We start from the raw sequence: 20,580 nt of genomic DNA, 5'->3' as shown, positions 1-20,580 counted from the left end.
TACTGTGAGATAAAGTAAACATTTTTGCATAGTTGGTACAGCTGCTATTCATTACTTTTTGGTAAAAATAAATATCAGTAGGCTACATAAAGTTTGTGTTGCAAAAAGACCTATATGTCTATTCACTGTCCGGGAAACTGCCCCAGGTTTAATACATTGATATGGTGGGTCTGGTTTCGCGAGGAATGTAAGTGTGACGTCATTTGACTTCAATCTACACGGAGCTATAAATAGAGAATCGTGTGTTCTATGTCGACTCCAATGGAACAGTTTTTAATAGTTCCCGGAAGTTACTAGTAACGCATGGAGCTGCTACTTAACAGTCCGAATGAGGTAAACTTGGAACCAATTTCAAGACGAAAGCCATTTAATGAATAACAAATTAAAGGAATAAAGCATTAAAAGAGAAAACATCTTTCTGGAGCTATCTGAAGGCTTCATGAATCACGTGATACTCCACTGTTTTGGACTTCCTTTTGCAGAACTCTATCAACGGCTCTGTACCTACTCGAGTGTCTAATTTAACCTTCAACTTGGTGATGGAGAGTAAACTTTAACATTTGCAGCTGTAAGTTTTCATTGAGGCATATGTGTCAAACGCACACACTGTATTAGTTCTGCGGTCTAGACGACTCGGATATTCCCATCTCCGACTTTGTAATCAAGTTTGGAAGGGCGCTCCAAGTTGTACATTTGACCTATGAACTCGGGACACTGTACTGAATTCAGTGAAATTGTCGCTGGATGTAATGTAAAAACAAACTACAAAGTATTTCGCGACACAAAATATGAAACAAGTGTATTACCGTAAGATTTGTGGCAAGTTCTTATTGTGGTGTGACGTCTAAGGTCTCGGAAACTCGCAGTCCCACTTAAAACCTCGTATCGGAGGCAGCATTAAAACACCGTTTTTTTTTTCACTTTTCAGAACGCCGCGATTCACATATCGCGTTCAAAACCTAGAAAAACGGGAGATTCACACCGCATGCGCATCGACACCGCGTCGCTCCCTATTTGCGCGCGCCTGCCGCGCGTCTACATTCAAATGAACGAACTTGCGAAAGACGCGAAATGTGAAGCAGAGCAGATCGCGTTTTTCGCGCGGTTTTAGACATTAAATGTGAATCAATAAATTGACACTAAATTTACTGTTTCTCTTGCGCTGCTTTATCTCCTGATGGTATTGCAGTGCATCGCGAATCTTTGATACGTCACAATTTTTTATACCAGCTTCTTTAAATGACACACGATTAAATGAGTTAAGCACTTCCTTAGCCCTACGATTTAAAATCTCACAAGTCAGAATGCTTACATTTTCTCTGTATCCTCATTCCCTTTACAGTCCTTTTAAATCGCGTTACGTTTATTCTACATTTAAAATAATGTAGTCACCACAACGTTTACTTAATACATTAATATATTCCACTTAAATTATTAACAACCATTGACACAGAGATGGGAGTGATGACACATTTACATCTGTGTTCTGTAAAATCTTGCATGTTTTTAGGTAATCTTGTATATGTGATGTGTTAAAAAGATGTGATGCTTTGTAAAAATATTGTATTGTCGTCAACAGTATTGGCATAGACCTGTTTTTTCCAACCCTTTTCCACTAATTATTTTTTTCCAATTCTATAATACTCAAAGCATAAGTGAACCATAATGAATTTAACTGATATAATTGTCATATGCCGCTAGAAAAACCAACAAACAAACACACTAACCCGTGTTTTGACCATTTGTGGTCGGGGTTATGGTTGTATATATATATTGTACACCACTTTTTTTGTCAGGACTACACTATTGGTTACTAGGTGTATGTTCTCAAATTCAGGTACTTGTTACTGAGTAGCAAAGGATGCAGACTTGCGTGGATTAAATTAGGTGGCTGGTTTAGGTAGTCTACTTCAGATCTGACAAACGTTCATAGACAAATTAGAAATGCTGGAGGCTATGAATTGAGTTTAATGCCATGGTTGGACTGATAGGTCCTGCATTAGGAAGACTTTGTGATGTGTATAGCAGTAATGTTTTTATGCTTCAGGGCTTGACACGACATATGGTGCTCATCCTTGTCAATACTTGTACACAATTGGTTATCAATTAAAACCAATAAGCTATCTGAATAATTTGACAGTAGGCCTATATGACAGTGTTCTGCAATCACTGTTTGTGTTCCTTCACAAATCAAACATAAATGTATAGATGAAACGCAATGTTTTAGAATGACATAAAAAACATTCAGACAATGTTGTATATTTCATGCTTGATATCTGTATTTTTAGCATTGACCAACACTTCTAATAGAAAATCGCCTCTATTCATTAGCAAGCCTTAAAACTGCAGTTATATACAAGAACAATTAAAAGCATACAATGATTAAGAGGCATTTAAGAAAGCTTGCATTGACTGTCACATGGTTACAGAGACGAGCATACTTTTTATGATATAACCGAAGCTTTGGTCAAGGCGTCATCGTTGTCGATTTGCTTTTTCTTGCATTTGATTCCAAAAAGGCTGTAGATCTTCGTCAACATCAGGTCTACGATTTCCTCCTCTTCAGAGGGCTGGGATGAGACACACACGGCAATGAATTTACAAGGGCGAATTACCTAGAACTGTTCTGGATTTCATGATCAAGTGACACTCACTGTGGGGTGAAGCTGCTCTTCGCTGAACGCCACCAAGATGACAGATATGAAGAGATTCAGAACTACAAACGTCATGAAGATAATGCAGGATCCGAACAGGCAAGCACCCAGAATTGGATTGTAATCCAAAACCTAAAGGAAGAGTTTAATGAAACGTGTACAATGTGTTCTGAATCATACTGTGTGGGTTTTCTTTTCAGTGACTCATATTCAATATATGGCGTTCCTTATACCTCATCATAGTTGAAGATCCCCAGCTGTAGGCGTATAATTGTTTGACCGGCCTGTAGCAGAGATCTGTACGAGTAGAGCCTCCATCCATACATTAAATTACACTAATGGGGTACAAAATTTTTATTCTTAACATATAAAAGTCTTTCAGGAAACAATGGACGATTTTAAAGTCTGAAATCATCTTCCATATTATAAAGTAGGCAACATCAGTATGTAAAACGAGTAGTATGTATGGAAAAAAAAAATTGTTCTTTTCAACATATAGTTGAAAAAGGACTGATATTTTTATGACCCAACCATGGGTTCTAACAATCCACCGTAGGTTCATTAAAATTTTTAGTGCCTGAAACCTCAGTGTGTGACATACTTGAATGGTTCATTGCGTTTGCCAAGATTGCCTATTATGCATTGAATGCGCACTTTTTTTATCCAAGGAGGTCATGAATTAATGCACACCGTCACAGTATTTCATATGCAGGGTGCTGATAGTTTCTAGTAGATGTTGTTTTTGCTAGACACTGTTGCAACTGTAACGGGTGGCAAATCTCAGGACAGAAATTGTAACGGACTACTCACAGCAATGGAATAGGCCAGAAACATGATGGTCATGACCACAATGAAACCCGAGATATCGGCCCATGCCCGTTGCAGTGTGGAGGTGATCATGTGGAGTTTGGGGTTGAGTCTGAGCAAATGCCACAGCTTGATGGTTGCGAGCAGAACCAAGAAGGCTATCAGGTAACCCAACACAGCATCTGCTGCGGCGGTCTCTGAAAAACTCACAAACCTGGTGGAGGTGAAGAAAAACAACAGTGTTGATAAGCAACAGTGTTTAGTCGGGATGCTGCATAAAAATACGTAGTGACCTTATTTTTATTCACAAGCTAACTGGACATGACTTACTGTGTTATACTGTATAACTGTGTTATGTAGCTCACAGTTCGATACAATACACAATTACGCGTTAAATTTATAAATACTGAATCGTTTTGTCTCTGAAAAATAAAACTGAATAAAAGAGAACTATAAGCTAAAGCCTAAGAAAGAACTTCTAAAAGCAAAAAGGAAACAATATTTATTTAAATCGCTGCTGTCCTTCTGAAATCATGTATTTCCATTTCTTGTGATTTTTCTATTTTTGCAAATATCTAACCAATATAAAGTAGTGAAAAGTTATCGTCAACCTTTACTTGTCAATTTAAGTATTTAATACTTTTAAAAAGTACAGTGTTTTTTCCATATCCTGAAAAATAGCCAATTTGGACATACAAGGTTTCAGAAAGGACAGCAACGATATCTCACGTTTTTTGTATCATTAAATGTTGAATTAAAATGTTGTGATACTCCTAATATGTGTATACTATTCAGTATGCAGTGAATTGTTCCTAAGTTCAAATCGTCTACTCACAAGTCTTTGTTATTTTGGTAGTACTCAATGTCCCGGTTACCCAATATCGTCCTCTTGACAAAAACCGACAATGCACTCCAACTTAAAATTATAATGGCCAACTCTAAAAGATTCCACTTGCTTCTGAAAAACGCCCATTTCTGCTGTCTCATTAGTTTGCCCTGTTATAAAAACATTGTATAGTAGTTTACATCAAACAGCATGTCTTTATTTCATTCTTCCTGCACAAACTAAAGCTAACCTGCACAAACATGTAGTAAAGGATGAAGAGGAAATAGATGGCCTCTGATGCCATTATAAACACATGAAAGCCACCCGTAGACTGGTAGAGATGGACGCTCTGTACCTCACTTCGATCTTGGAATGCACCTGCGAGACCAACAAGTGCATCAGAAACTAGTAAACTTCAAGCGAACGTAAAAAACATACTGGAACATTGCCGAAGACGCCTCACCCACTCCTGTGGTTTCGAACATGAGAGTCACAATGCAGAAGAGGTTTACATTTGCGTTGTATACTGTGAACTCGACAAAGACTGCCCGCGTATACACGTCCAGCCAAGAGTTGTTAAAAAGATACTGAAGGAGTCTGTGGGAGAACACAGGAATGGAGAGATCTGATGATATTGGTATAGTGACCACTTTGCATGTTATAACCGAATAAAGAGGTAATACCTGCTTGCGTTCTGCTGATCTGAGCCCAGGTCCACCACAAATCCTCCACCCTTGTAAAGGGCCACGCTCCCCCAAACTGGGTTTGATCTGAGTTTGGCTTGACTTTGATACTGCCAAGGTTGTAAAAGAGTCTTTGAATCATTCACATTCAACTGGATCCAGCCTGGTGCGTAGGAGCCCATGTCCTCTGTGTCCCAAGAATATGGCCCGTTGCAGTCAACATCGGAATGCTGAATCGGTTTAGCAATCTTACAAGAGCCTTTCCTCACCCTGACCTGACGGAGACGAGCGTTGCCAACAAGTTTTGAGTTTCCATCAGTAATGAAGCCTGAGAATGTAGAGGAAAGTCACTAGGGTCTAGTGGCCTGATAGACAAGTTGTTTTTATCTGAATGACACAATTGAAGTATACCTGGATATTGGCCAAACAGATTATTCAGTAAGGATGTTTTCCCCCAGTTGAATATATCTTTCTGCTCCATGCTCTCTGAAATGCCATTGCTGAAGCTCTGCCGAATGTGCTGAGTGAGATAGTACGCGTTTGGATCTCGCTGACTGTACGCCACCAAGAGGAGCATCCACAGGAAGCCGACATAAACTGAATTGGGAGAAGTTTTTAACGCAAGTGGATAGAGTAGATTGAAAGTGAGATGAATGTATTTGTTTTTCTTACTTAGAATTTCTCTGATGAGAGCGAAAGCTTTCTGTTCTTTGATCATGTTGTTTCTCATCTTTTCGATGTCAGTGGGCGGAGGAGGCTGATAGAAACTACATGTACTGTTTCTCCGGGCTATTCTGACCGCATCAGGATCATCTGTAGACAGAATCCAGTTACAATCATTTCTCCTGAGTTATGCAAGAGCAACCTATGAGCAATTCAATTTTCCCCCTCACCTGTGCTGGGCAAAGCTCCATCTATGGAAATGTCTCCATACTCTTCTTGGTCAACATTTTTGAGGACCAAAGCAAAAAAGACAGCAAATCCAAGTACCTAAAGAATTCATATATTTATATACATAAGAAACAATATAATGAATGTTCTCTTTTTATGCTGGCTCTTACTTTTAAAGGCTGCGTGATGAAGAGGCTTTCAAAGAAAGACACCACCATAGAAACCAGCCAGCCGATGGATCGCTCCTTCCCATAGGTCAGGCCGTACATCATAGTGAAATACGCTGAAACGGCGCTGGTGGCCGCCACCAGAAACCAACCCACAAACACAAACCACCAGGGCAAGCCTTTCTGGCAGCACTTTTTTTTGTCTGGACCGCTGCCCTCTGTTGGGCTGGAGCTGCGTGTGTGCTGACCGCCGGAACAGGAGACTTGAGGTTCAAGTAAGTTCTTCATGCCCTGCACCTGCAATACAGCCCGGCTGTAACTGTCCGGCTTCGAGAAAGATGAAGGCCTGAGCAGTCTCAATTCTCTCTCCACGTTTTGTAGTTGTTTGTAGAGATATTGGTTGTAGATGATGCTTTTTTCACTTCGCTCGGGGCTCTCACAAAAACTGGTCTCTGTGATAGAAGTAAAACAACATTTTACACGTATATAAATCTATATATACATTATATAATATAAATCCATAAATATACTGTTGAGATTTTTTCACAGTACACTATAAAATTACAGTAAAGTGGTGAGATACATTATTGGTAAAAAGTTAGGGTCACTTACTGATTCCTTATGAATAATATTAGACTTACTAAATCTAAGGAATAATAAAAATCCAACTTTGGCAATTATTTTGTTTCTTAAACAATACAAAATCAATCCAAACCATAGTATACTAGTCACCCTTTGCCTAAAGAATTTGTAGAAATGTTTTCTAAGCATTGTATTATCCAGCGTCTAATGCTTGCTAAAAATAAATAAACTTTCCATGTTTTCTGACCACTTTTTAGTGATATATATTTTTATATTTCATATTAATACTGTTGACAGTTCATGCACTCACCTTGCAGATTCACACATCTCAGAGAAACAGCAAGCCTTTGCTCCTTTTTAGAAGAGTCGGTGTAAAACTCATTACCGACTCGATTGTGTTGACGTATTACCTCTTCAACCAGTGACAGTAGAGTGTTGATATCTGTTTTACCAGGGTCCACTTCTATCTTTGGAACGGGTCTTCTCATGACCTTATGGAGGGACTGTGCGATCCGTTTAATGTCCTGAAGAAATATTAAGCATTATTAAGTCTATGACATCAAATGCCCTCTCCCCAAAATTAAATCAATAGAAGTCAAGAAGACCCTTTTGAAATGTGTTTTTAAGTGCATTTTGTGTTACCCGACTACTTGCTATCACCTGTAAATAAGGCGTTCCAGAGTATAACTTGCCTTTATTACAGTGTCTGGAGTGATTTCCTTGTGATTATTGTCTGGAGAGGGTGGCTGATTCGGGGACACACGTCCAGTTTTACCCTGCTTAGCCGGATCTATCTTTGACCGTTGTATCGTAGGCGGTTCCGTCGTTCGCTCTCTTGGGCGAGCGTTTCTGAAGATGCTCACGATGAGGAGGTTGATGGGAAACATGATGATTGAACTCTGGATTCCAATCATGACCTGCTGCCAGGTGAACTCAATCTGACCTAAAGACCACATGAAGACGTAAATCACATAACAATAGACGTAAACATGTTTTAAATCAAGCGGTAATACTGTATATAATATGTTTTGAGATGCATGGGATGCATTTTTCATACCCAGATCCATGGTCTGCTCGGAGGGGTCTGTTGGGATACCCCAGAACATGATACTGGTCAACATTGTACAGAGCAGCAGTGAGAAACAGCAGGAGACACGCTGCACTCTGGTGAAGTTACTGCTCGGTGGACGACTGATCACAGAGAACCAGATGTGACCATCACGGAAGTCTTTTGCAGTCTTCATGAAGAACAGATTGCTGTGATAAATGAAGCTGAAGTAAGAACATGGTACCACATTAAAAATAACATCTAATTCATTTATATCGCTGACAGTTACACACCTGAACCTTTTCAAGTCCATCTCTGTCGCTACGAGAAAGACTTTGTCCAACGTGCACTCTCCCATGTCAATAGCCAACCAAGAGTTGCACAGAAAGTGCCACTTCTGTCCAGTCTCCAGGTCCTGTACCATGACCTTATTCACATACCTGTCACAATAATATTAACATAAAACAAGGAATTGAAACTGTATAACTAAAGGAAATCTTAAAAAATTACAAAAAATACTTAACGGAAGTACAAGATAAATATACAATACTGTCACCTTACAGTGATGTATTACTTGTGCTAAATATCACATTTGATTCTGTGACCAACATAGCAATTCGTAAGAGTAGTATGAGGTGGCTATTTGTATGACTTAAGATCTCATTCGTACATTTTAGTGCGATTTAGTGTCATTGTAGAAAAATAAATAACAAATTCAGTTATGTGTTTTGAATGAGCTTTCATTATGTTTTCTTGTAAAAAATGTTTTATACAATGATCTTTTAAGTAAACTTCAGTCTTTATTCTTCACTAATGTAAGTGCTTTAACACATTCAAACTTAAACTTCAGTTTATTCCGAAAGCATATTTCTTATTTACTTTGGTTTTTCTAAATAATATTGAGACATATATAATTTGATTTTAATTACAGACATGTTTTAAAAATAATCCTGCTCCTGACCGATGTTTCTCATGCAAAGGTGTTGGAACAATGGGATGTGTCTAAAGCATGTGTATCGAAAGGTGATTTATTCCGATTTATTTTACCAAGCAGGATAATCCCCTGAGTTGTCGTGCCACAGTCTGATGCTCTCAAGTTCTCCCAGTGAGTACGGTGTGGTCAACAAGAACATATCCAGCCCACCTCTTTCAAACACTGGCTTATCAGGATCAGTCAAATGATGAGCTTCACTTTCACCTTCTGCACCCTGCAGAATCACTGTCACCTGAACCAACGTCACAAAGAGTTTACTCTCAACAACACCATAACATTGGTAGAAATACTTCTACAGCTGTAGCTGTATGACATCAACCTGAGAGGAAGTGGAGGCTCCACGGCGTTGCCCAGTGTTGATGCTTAACAGGTAACGATATTCCGCCAAGGGATCATTGTCTTCAAGTACAGTGACTTTCACCTGTTCACAAAGCAGAGTTAATGTTTTTGCATCAGGCATATATTTAATGGCAGTGTGGTGTTATTGAAGTATTATGGTTTATGTTTCTAAAAGCAAAACCTTCACAACATCCTCAATGTCCTTCCTCCGTGCCCACACCACGACAACCAGGTACACCAGAAAGATGGCTCCGACGAAACACACCACCACTGGGTTGTTTACAAAGTTGGCGAAGAGTTCAGCCGTGCGAGACACATCGACCATGTTGGGCATGACGAAGAATGAGCTCCCAAAAAATGTCAAATGGGTGCACAGGCACTGAGTAACCGATGCTGTAGTGCGAGGACCAACCTGAACCAAAGGCAAGTTCGGGAATGGTCATTTATGTGTATAAATTTAATAAACGCGGTATATGTATATTTTGTTCTTACCCTACAGCCATCACGACTCCAGTTGCCGTTCATCTCATCCCAGTACAAACATTGAGCAGCAATGGTTGTGACGAAAACCGAGGCGTTTGTGAAATTCACCCCTGCGTCAACTACAGGCCTCACTAGTAGGTAGTAAACACCCACTTCTATGGGCATTTCCGTAGGGTTAATCACCCATGTGTACCTCTCCTCTGCATCACACAGGAGAAAACATCACAACTATGCTTGCTTTTCAAGAGAATTATAAGATGATTTCTTTTCGGTTTCTTAATAACCTTCAGATTTCCCGTCTCGAGGCAGCTGAGTCAGAGCATCATAATTCGTGTCGTTTGGGTAATCCTGAAAACCCAGGAGCAGGTGCAGAGATGTGTCCTCTGAAGGTTCAAACCTCAAAACCAGAGATATGTTTGGTGTGGTCACATTGATGACCACAGTGCTGTAGTTTCCCAGATCTAGAAGAGTTTGGTTAACATTCTCCATCTCTGTTCTTGGTAAAAGAATCTAAGAATATAAAATGCATTATAGTTATAAATGTTTTTTTTTTGTGCATTCGGCCTATCAGGTTATTCTTAGTGATCTCGGGTATTTGTGATGCTCATAGGAAAAGTTAATCTCGAAATCAAATAGGGTTATTTTTACTCACCGACATGACGTTCAACATGTTTTAAGACCTTCCGGCGTCTTCGGATCACAAAGATGTTTAGGTGACATCCGAGAGATTTCCAGGCCTCCTCATAGACATCTCGGTTATAGTTGTTGTCAAGGTCCAGAAAAGTACTAAACACATTGTGAAATTGGTCCATCCGCTCATAGTGGCTCGACTGAATTTCTTTGAAGCGACGAGAATGCTTTATGTGCGAAAAACAAACCAAAATAATGACTATAATCGATATCATGTAAGTCTATGGTGCGCTTTCACAAGAGCATTTCGACGAGGAGGCCTGGAAATCTCTCTGATGTCACATAAAAGATCTTTATTTGTGTTTCCAAGGCACCGGGAGGTCTTAAAACATGTTGAACGTCATGTGGGTGAGTAAAAAAAACACAATTTAGATTTTGAGATGAACTTTTCCTTTAAATAAACTCTCATACCTCAATCTCCTCAGTGAGGTTTGACACCGGAATCACAGAACCGTTCTTTTTTGTAAGAGAGAGAGACCCCATGGATCCACTGATCTGCTCGCTCTCACACCAGGAGAACGGATTTATCTTATAACTCATCATCTGATACGGGTCAAAATCAACGTAAATACAAACGTTCAAAAATAAAACTTCATAGAGACAAACTTGAATGTTTTTCAAAACGTTCAAAACCACACAGTCAGATAAAAAATCTAATAACACGCAAGGTCAGAACAACATGAAGGTCGATGCCAAGTTTACTAAACCTCTGGTCTTGGATTTAAGTGATGATTATGGGATTCAACAAGTTTGACTTAAAGCAGGAATATAAGCAAAACGTTTACAGGAAGAAAGGAAGATCACGCATCTCACCCGAACATCTACCGGTTCATCTGCAGATAGAACATTAGCACCTAGAGATGGGAGCAAAAAACTGGCGGAGTTGCTGTTCTCAATGTTAAAAGATTGTTTCTGAAGTCCATCTACGGACAATCTGAAAGAACACAACACTATAAGTCGTTCGGTTAAGTTCTTACAGAAACACGACTGCAACTCAATGACCTCTTAAAATCAAAACTTGACATCTGTTATTTAGTTAAAGGGGAAAATTCTGTCATGATTTATTCACAGTCATGTCCTCCCAAACCTATATGACTTTCTTTCATCTGTTAAACACAAACACAAGATATTTAGAAAAAAAGAGGAGAAACGTCTCAATGCTTTTATGTTCATACAATGAAAGTCAATGGAGATCAATGTTGTTTGGTTACCAACGTTCTTCAAAATATCTTCTTTTGTGTTCTGCAGACAAAAGAAAGTCATACAGGTTTGGAATGACAGGAGGGTGAGTAGATTATGACAGATTGTTTTTAATTTTGTGGGTAAACTATCCCCTCATCTGACAACGGCAATCTTACTTTTTTAACCCCCTACACTCTGACTACATGTCAAACCCCTTTTAATACTACAAATTTTAACTGAATATTACATAAAACACACATTGAATTGAATTACCTGTTGACATATAAACCCATCACTGAAGTGCTCAGAATGGTGGGCTCCTGGTTGACCTCTTTCCCAGCCAGCAAGGCACTCTGAACATTGCCCACCGTGTTCATTAAATGACCTGAGATCTCACTCTGTAACAGTGAATTAAGACAAAATGTGTAACTGACAGAAAGCTTTTAACCATTACTTGAATCGATAAGAAATACCTGCTCATCTTTGCTTGAAGAAACTTTAAGGATGTTACTGACACCATCGATAATCGGCATGGCGGCTTGTAGCACCTGCCCAGAGAATTCCTCAGCAGAATGGCTCAGATCGACCAGAGACTGACTGAGATTTGTTAGAACCGAACTAGCCTGTAGCTAAACATAGAGGGATGAGTTAGAAGAGGCTGTGCTACCCTGTCAAATCATTTGGATTTGTTGAGAGATACCTGAGCAGTGTCTGTTAACTCGTCTCCTTGTGTTGTGAGGCCTACGACAGCATCAGCACTCATCTGAACCTCTGCTGGGTTCTTCAGGGGTTCCATGCTTATGGCAACACTCATGCTTTGCAACATTTGTTGTCTCAGCTTTTGTCAAAAGAGACTTGATGAGTTATGCTGGGGTAAAGTGACTTAGAAAACAGCACGTAAAACCTATTCTCACCTCTTTTTTGAAATGTTTATCCTGTAGGTCAGGCAACGCATCGTTCAGTCTGTTTGATACAGACGTGAACATTTGTGCCAGCGCTGCACCTGTGAATCGACCCTGCTGCTGCAGCTGAGATACCTGGCTGGAAACAAGCACCTGAAGATCTTCAATGGTGGGCTTAACTGTATGATTCACCTGCAATATAATGCAAATATTACATTAATAAATCACAATTTCTATATGTTTAACTGGTTATGTTGTTGTGCTAAATACATTTTACAGCTACTTTTTTTAAATCCTCCTTAAGGCTTTTAAATCTGTGAGATGCTAGAATGTTGTGTTTTCAGTTTATTTGTTTGTTGTTTTTTGTATATGTTTACGAATTCTATGCCGCATCAAAATTTGCCCTTTGGGTTTATAATAAACTTTGAACCATGAACCTCACTGATGATGGTTTCATAAAGTCTATGGTGGTTATTGAAATAATTCAACGTCATGTTACATTTTGTTTAGAATAAATAACATGTTCAATATCAAAGAAAAGGCCATAATAAACATTTTGTTTTTATTTTGTATTTGTTATTTTTTGTATATGTATTTTTATGTATTATTTATATGTAATATAATTCATTTAGAATTGTAAAGGGGATGACCATATGATAAACACATGTTTATATATATTTTATATTTTACATCTGTATGTATTTTGGGGCATTAGTCATATTTAATAAAAACACGTATTTTATGTATTTCTAATGTTATTGTTATTTACTGTATATTTAACATAATTGAAATATAATATATCTATCTAAATTTTAAGTGAATAGCCCTATAAAAACACATAATATAAATATTTGATATAGTATATTTTACATATACATATTTAACTTATATTATATATATGTTTGAGTTATATTAATCAAGCTAGATTTTAAAGAAGATGACCATATAATTAAGACATTTATATGTATTTTATATCGTTTACATTTATATTATTTTCTATGTATTATTTATATTTAATATAAATTAAATAAAAGTAGGCAAATTAATCTAGCTGTATGGCAATATCATAAACATTTTATAATTGTATGTATTTTTTATGTATTATTAAAATTGTATATAAAAATGTGTTTGAAAGGATGTTTATAACCAAATTTACATTAATAAACAAAAACAAACTTGACTACAAACCCATGTAGTTACAGTAGAGTTGACAGCAAGCCCTACAGCATTTGTAACAGTGATTTCCACTGTCAGGATGTAGTTATTACGTTCATCCCCTAGAGGAAGATAAAGCGACTCTACCGCATGCTCGACACCACAGTATAAAATTTTTCCTGCAACACAGGTCAAAGTACACAGGTTAATCTTTATCCACCCTTTAAACAAACAAGTTGACATAACCTTTGCAGAAGGAAATCTCACCTCTGTCTGTTTTAAAGCAGTATGTACAGGGCCCAGCTTCACAGAAAAATGGATCCACAGGACAGGTGATATTAAAGGGTGAGAGAACATCACCCATTACAGGGCTAATGGTACAAGAGGGCGGATTTAAGATGGATGGAGGCACAGGAGTCAGTGGAAGAGAATCTGTCTCACTAATGGACGTACTGGTTACTGGAACAATGTATTTAGCAGATCCAGATAAGTTGTCTTTGACAGCTGAGAAGCAGAGACATGTGTTATTTTTTATATGATAAGACTATTAATCGTAGTGGTCAAAAAGGTCAAAACAGTCCAGCAGTAGCCCCAAAAGTATATTTAAGCCACATTTAAATGTGCTGTATTCAACTGAACAAATATGACTATTGCAAAAACAACACAAAATTAAAGAGCATTTTTTTTTTCCAAACTTCATAAATAAAGGCTTGTTAGACTAAATTAGTAAATAGCAGATAACGTTAAAAATGAAGTCAAAATGTATTTGGACAATGCATCATTTATTTCCTTTCATATATCAGTTTTGGTAGATACTTCTCATGTCTTCCAATGCAATTAAGTCTCAAATTTGAAGTGTGAAATTTACATTGTCCAAATACATTTTGTCTTCATTTTATGTGTGAATCTTAAAAAGTGGTTGGAGGGACTAAGGGACTAAAGACGTTCTTACCATAAACCACCACTGTGATATCATGGTTTGCTTTCTGCAGACCTTCGCTGTCTATAGTAAGAGAGGTAACATCCTCTGCCTGCTTTATCAATGGTCTTTGCACTGCCTCTGAGTGACAGTCGCTTAGTAAACCCTGCATTAAATAAATGTTTGGGCATTTAAACATGAAAATATGTCCAAAACATAAGCACACCATAAGAACACTTACAGTAAAATCCTCTGTGCTCTCAATGTACCACACAACTTTTTGACAGTCTTCACATTCCACCTGCAGTGTAACAGCGTCTGCAATATTGACTGGATCGCAGTTTGAGCAGCTATAGAAACATGACACACATGTAGCATACACTGGTTTTAAAAACAGGATGCTGACATAAACTACCCACAAATCTAAGTGTACACTTTGATTATTGTAGTCTGTTATATTCTCACTTTATATGTAGCTGTATATCATTCCCAGGAACGACGGTGATGCATCTAGTTGTGCTTTGTTGGTAACCGTTTGATTTGGTAAATGCAGTATATAGTGAGAAACTGTAGACAGGTGGCAGACATGCTTCCGGTATCTCATATGTGCTGCCTTTCACTTCAGTGGTACAGGGACACGTCTCGTCTATAAAGCAGAGATACAAAAAAAAATATTGATATGTGCTCATAAAAGAACAAAAACTCTCATATTATTCCAAAGTGTATTATTTTTCTGTGAAAAAACGTTAGAGAAAACTGCATGAAAACAGCATAAAAACATCCATGTGCATCAGGGACTGAGCTTCAAAACAATTGTTAGTTTTCCACAGAAACAAATCACAGAAAATGTTTAGTTTCGTGTGAACCTTATGGGGGATGTTAAAGACAATGCAAAAAATGAAATCAAAATTCCAATTGTAATTTTTCTGTGCATGTCATCATCTTGCTCTCCAAATCTTTAATCAACAACATGAACCCCCCCCTCCAAACCACATCTCTTCAAAAGTATCTCATGGCACATGGGCGGGACTACATTGACTGTCCAATGGGTAGGCTGTTCTAAATCATTTAATCGATTCCCAAAGGACGAAATGAAGCCCAGGTCCATATTTTATTCTCACTCCAGAAGCTGTTTCACTAGGTTATGCACAACAACATTGTAGAAAGAAACTTCTCAAAAGCCTCAAACAAAAATAATATTGTACGAACCCCCATTTGTTCTAAAGGTGGTTATACTTACTACATTTCCAGATAGTGTTTTCATCATCTAATCCATTCACATATAACTTCACACTACTAGAGCCAATGACTGGAACCTCTGGATCAGCAATTATCTTCAGATTCTTGGATGGAAGAGAGATTATAATTTCAAATATATTTCAGTATTTTGAAGAATGTTCCCCATTTGCACTTTGCTAAAAAAAAACTAAAACACCACTTTTATTGTTGATAGTTGCTGATCGTTAAAATATATGAGCAAAAAATGAATGAACAACAGTCAATTATAATAAAAATATAGTAAAAACGATATCTTACGGTCTTTTTAAAAAGCCATCTCCATCATACAAGTTTACCGTTTCATTGTGGCAATAAACTGTTACGTTTCCAGCATCTGTTTCCAAAACCGAGAAGTTATTTGTTGCTCTGATCGCAACATTGAATCCGCCTAGATGAAATAAAAAAAAGGGTTAGGATTGACTCGGAGAGGCTGAAACATGCAACATCTGTACCAATCTATTGGCAGCACCTGGTACTGTGTTTGAGATACGGAAAGTCTGTGGACCTCCGGATTCCATCTCATGCTTCTCTGAAAAGGTGTGATTGGTTCCAGACAACAGGAAATGCAGCAGCACTGGAGCCCCCCGAGCCAGAGAAACGTTGACATGCAGGTCATAAGCCGGACACTTTTCTTGCTTGAATTCCACTTCTGCCCAGAGGTCCTCCAACGGCTCCATTAAGCACACATTCAGGCTGGTGGATCGATCTGTGCGCGTGACCTCATTGAGAGCCGCTATGGTGAGCTGGTGACAGCCTGGTCCCATCTGGAGCTGGGCTTCTGGAGATAAGGTTATGTTGTGACGTGAAAGCCCTTTGAGAGCAGATGAGGAATTCAGCTTCTTGTGTCCATGTTGAATTTTGTAGGTGACGTTTGTTCCTGGGGGAGGTGTAAATATTTCTATGTGAATCCGATTTTTGGTTTATTTTGTCTTTTTGTAAATCACATGCACATGCAAAATCTCAAAAGATTTTTACGTGATTGTGTTGTATTTATGATTGAGGATGTATATTTTCATTAATGCATTTGGCAGACGCTTTTATCCAAAGCAAGTTACATTGCATAATACTATACAATTGTTTCTAATTATGTGCAATGCTTGGGATGGAACCCATGAAATTGACCTTTTTGCCAACAATAATAAAAAAATATAGTACCTGCATCTAACTGCACTTCAATGTTCAGTGGGTTATTATAAAGAGCTCTGCAGTTTGTATGGTCTGTGGATTGATTCAGGCTGTAGCACTGCACGGTCCCAAACTCTCCAAGTGGTTCCTGGATGAGGATGCTCTTCTGGGCGGTCACGTGCCATTCACTGGTACTACACTCGACCGTGACCGTGTACAGTCCAGCGCTGTTGTACTTATGGACCACATTCTCCATCCTAAAAGGTTTTCAGTTGAGCATTCAAGTTTATCCTTAAAGTTATTCCACTACAGTGAACTGATGATATATTTAGTGTTGTTTAGTAACATCACTTACTTATCTGGACTGTAATTCTCTATAACGTGCCCATCACCTGCACTCAATGTGCACGTGAGGTTGCCTTGAAAAGGGTGTAACAGCCACTTCACTGTAATTGTGACATTGTCAAAAACTGCTGCCAGTTTGCTCATCAACAGATGAAGAGCTGAAGAGTAAATGTTCAACAAATCAGTATCATTCTTAAAGGGATAGTTTACACCAAAATAAAAAATCAGCCCTCATTTATTCATCTGCATGTTATTTAAAACCTGTATGACTTTCATTCTTCCGTGAAACACAAAATAATATATTTGAATAAATGTCTCAGTGGTTCTACAATGGAAGTCAATTGAGGCCAATGTTCGGACCAACATTCTTTAAAATATCTTCTTTTGTGTTCAACAGAAGTCATACAGGTATTGAAATGATATAAGAATGAGTAAATTATGAAATAGTTTTGTTTTTGGGTGAACTATACCTTTAATTCAACATTGTCAACATCCAGTACTAACATCAGCCCCTATTCTATAAAGAGTCTGTGTCATGTCAACCTGGTGTTCAGATGTATGCATGATTATGTAACAAGATAACCTATCATGCAGTGAGACACGTACTAGCGTCATAAATAAAGTGTTTAAAGGCCACGGTGTACTCGTAATACATGCAGTAAGAGACAAAACTGAATTATTAACTAAAATTATTAACCATTTAAACATTACTATGTGTGTAAAGACAATGTAACAGTAACGTGTCATTGATCCGAAGCAGAGTTTCATCTAGGTGTGCCAACAAATAAGATCTGACCATTTTTGCAATGATATTCCACTGACAAATAGCTTCCAAAAGTCGGACACGGCTCTCCAAAGGATGAGATATCAATAGCAGCCTGGCACACCTGCAGCCCGTGGCAGTTCCCTGGAGAGACAACAAGAAACTTTGATTACAAGTAATGTACATTTTCATTGTACAACATATTCATTCATCATACAACAAACGTAAAGAAAACAACAATTATGTGGTGTATAGTGTTTTATTTTGAAAATAAAAATAAAAAGACATACCACAGCTAATGTTACAATACATTTTCAGATGAAAGAGTGCTCAGCATTGGATGTACTGTACCTGAGACCGTATCTACAATGTCCACCCAGCTGCACTCCTCCTCCTGTGGAGATGCATTGGTCGGACTGCGACCGCTCCTGCAGTAATGCAGCGTTTTCCTCCCGTAGAAACTGTCGTCAATCTCTATCACTTGACCAGAGCCACATTGAAGTGTAGCGTTATGATCGGCGCAGGCTAATGAACGCCCAGACTCTGAAAGACATTTTTTTATTTTGAAGACATCATAAGTTAGTTAGTTCTGAGAAAAGGTCTACCATCATTCATCGGCAGTTCAATTGTTATTTTTATTGTGGCTTTCTTGGGTCAATGTAAAGAAAGTGGGACCAACCAAATTCGCAGATAAAATAAAGCTCCTGGCTGCAGTTAGTGGTGGTCTCCCACTGAAATCCAGAATCTCTCATGATGCATCCACAGCTCGCGTTCTGTGCAGGCTCACTGAGCCAGCTGGAAAAACTGACATCCGAGCCATCCAGCCAGGATAAGAGAACTGAGAACGAAAAGCACCAGAAAACAAAATCTTGAAATGTAACACGTAACAAATTATTTGGAGTAGAAGGAGTTTTTAAAAATGTTTTTAAATGTAATTATCAATAAACAGCAAGACTGAATAGTTTTATATGAACAAAATTATGAAGTATTATTGTTTAAAGCTGCTCAATTTAGCAATGGATTAGGTGACATCGTAATCGAATTAATCATATTTGTTTTTTATTTATTTACTTGGTAATGTTTCTTTAAGTGGTATGTTACTTTCAATATTTTTTGTCTTCTCATCAATACGACCCAACTAAGATGGTGAACCTCAACAGCATGGCAAAAGTGATACTCTTTTCCTTTAATGCCCACAACAACCGTCATGATTGAACGAAAGGTTCTGCCATTAATGTTTCTTTGTGTGATTATCAGGGTCTTTATAAACCTAGAGATTGATGTCGCTAACAGCTTGCTGTTCTTCAGAGATAACAAAAGACATACAATGAGGGTGATAATAGCATTCAGGTAAAAATAGTTTGTTTGCATTAAAAGCCAGCTGACAAGAGAGATACGATTGAGCAGTCTGTCTTCTATCTGCCTATTCGCTTGAGGAAGTCGTTCATTTGGAAGTCGTTAAAGACAAACAGGGCCCAAACTTTACTTTGCCAACATGCAAATAATGTGTGTCATGATAAGAATGTTTGTCAAACATTTCCAAGCAGCTGTGAAATTGCAATTTGCTTAATTTTTTTAATACAATACATACAATATTTTTTTTATTTTATAATTTTACTTCATACTTATTTACTTTATTTATTAATTTATTTACAGTATACTGTATATATATATATATATATATATATATATATATGTGTGTGTATATAGTATATATGTACATGTGTATATATTATATGTATATATATATATATATATATGTGTGTGTGTACAGTGTATATAAATATATATGTATACACACACACACACACACATATATATGTATATAAATATATATATTTACATTGTTTGTAACAGCTCACATCATTTGTGTTCCTACAATGGTACAGTTCCTAATAACTAAAAGAGACTCAATAACAGTAATTGACAAGATAAAATCTATTTCAGTGCTATTTGGATAAAAAAACTAAAACAAAGAAAGTTTGCATAAACAACTAGAATGAAATTAGATCTAGAGAAATGGAAATTAAATATATATATAATATTATTGTATCCATTAAATTTTATATTTGAAGTTGTTATATATTATAAGATACAATATATTTAAAAGTTCTTATAAAAACGCTATTTACAGAATTATATATAAGCCTATCCCTGAACCAAAGCAAAATACCGTCTGTGGCTGCAGGATCCAAAGTGAGATTGACAGAAGAAGGCGCTAGTCCGATCCACCAGCTTTGTTCTGTCTGCAGGTGTTTCTGGAGAAACTGCTGGGTCTCGTCATTCTGGATGAAGGCCAGGTGCCCGCCGCCCCTCTCACACCAAGCTTGAGCGCTGAGAAAACTACGCTGCAGACCCACAAATTCATAGCAGGAGCTCTCAAAAGCCTGCTGGTGTTCTGGGCAGGTTAGACCGTCTTCACCATTACTCCAGACTAAAACGGCATGAAAAATCAGTGTAAGACACAGAACGTTGTGATAGTCCATCTTTACTCATCACTTGTCATGAACTGAAGAGGCCGGATCCCTCTGTATTTAAAGACCAGTGTCATCCGCCCCCAAAACAACATTCCTGAGTTGCCAACAGACATGGTTACTTACCAACAATGGTTTGCTTGCACGACTGCTGGGCTTCTGTGTTGTTCTCTCAGATGCATTTAGACAAAGCACCCCAATAAATTTTGAAAACGGCATCTTTACACAGAGCCATTGATGTCCATGGCCTGAGCGGATGGAGATAAGGCTGAT

At 37.9% G+C, this 20,580-nt stretch overlaps 1 protein-coding gene across 1 annotated transcript; it reads right to left on the bottom strand.

Moving 5' to 3' along the window:
- Positions 1–32: 32 nt before the first annotated feature.
- pkd1l2a (polycystic kidney disease 1 like 2a) lies at positions 33–20,319 on the bottom strand. Its single transcript, XM_056765454.1, has 41 exons — positions 20,007–20,319; positions 18,513–18,671; positions 18,185–18,376; positions 17,867–17,977; positions 17,081–17,228; positions 16,756–16,982; positions 16,070–16,477; positions 15,897–15,988; positions 15,563–15,665; positions 14,788–14,968; positions 14,564–14,672; positions 14,356–14,488; positions 13,671–13,907; positions 13,437–13,582; positions 12,261–12,440; positions 12,047–12,184; positions 11,820–11,975; positions 11,620–11,744; positions 10,978–11,098; positions 10,576–10,707; positions 9,759–9,984; positions 9,484–9,674; positions 9,173–9,403; positions 8,972–9,073; positions 8,706–8,884; positions 7,952–8,098; positions 7,668–7,867; positions 7,303–7,553; positions 6,921–7,134; positions 6,032–6,480; positions 5,864–5,960; positions 5,643–5,783; positions 5,382–5,567; positions 4,971–5,298; positions 4,751–4,884; positions 4,538–4,665; positions 4,297–4,457; positions 3,465–3,675; positions 2,888–2,989; positions 2,655–2,786; positions 33–2,570 (listed from the first exon to the last, which is right to left on the bottom strand). Exons 1-41 carry the CDS (start codon positions 20,317–20,319, stop codon positions 2,445–2,447), a joined length of 7,347 nt encoding a protein of 2,448 aa, XP_056621432.1. The 3' UTR covers positions 33–2,444.
- Positions 20,320–20,580: the final 261 nt, after the last annotated feature.

This window comes from Triplophysa dalaica, chromosome 1 (assembly GCF_015846415.1).
Source record: "Triplophysa dalaica isolate WHDGS20190420 chromosome 1, ASM1584641v1, whole genome shotgun sequence".
Lineage (NCBI taxonomy): Eukaryota > Metazoa > Chordata > Actinopteri > Cypriniformes > Nemacheilidae > Triplophysa > Triplophysa dalaica.
The sequence above is the reverse complement of the archived record's forward strand: the minus strand, read 5'-3'. Positions and strand labels throughout refer to the sequence as shown.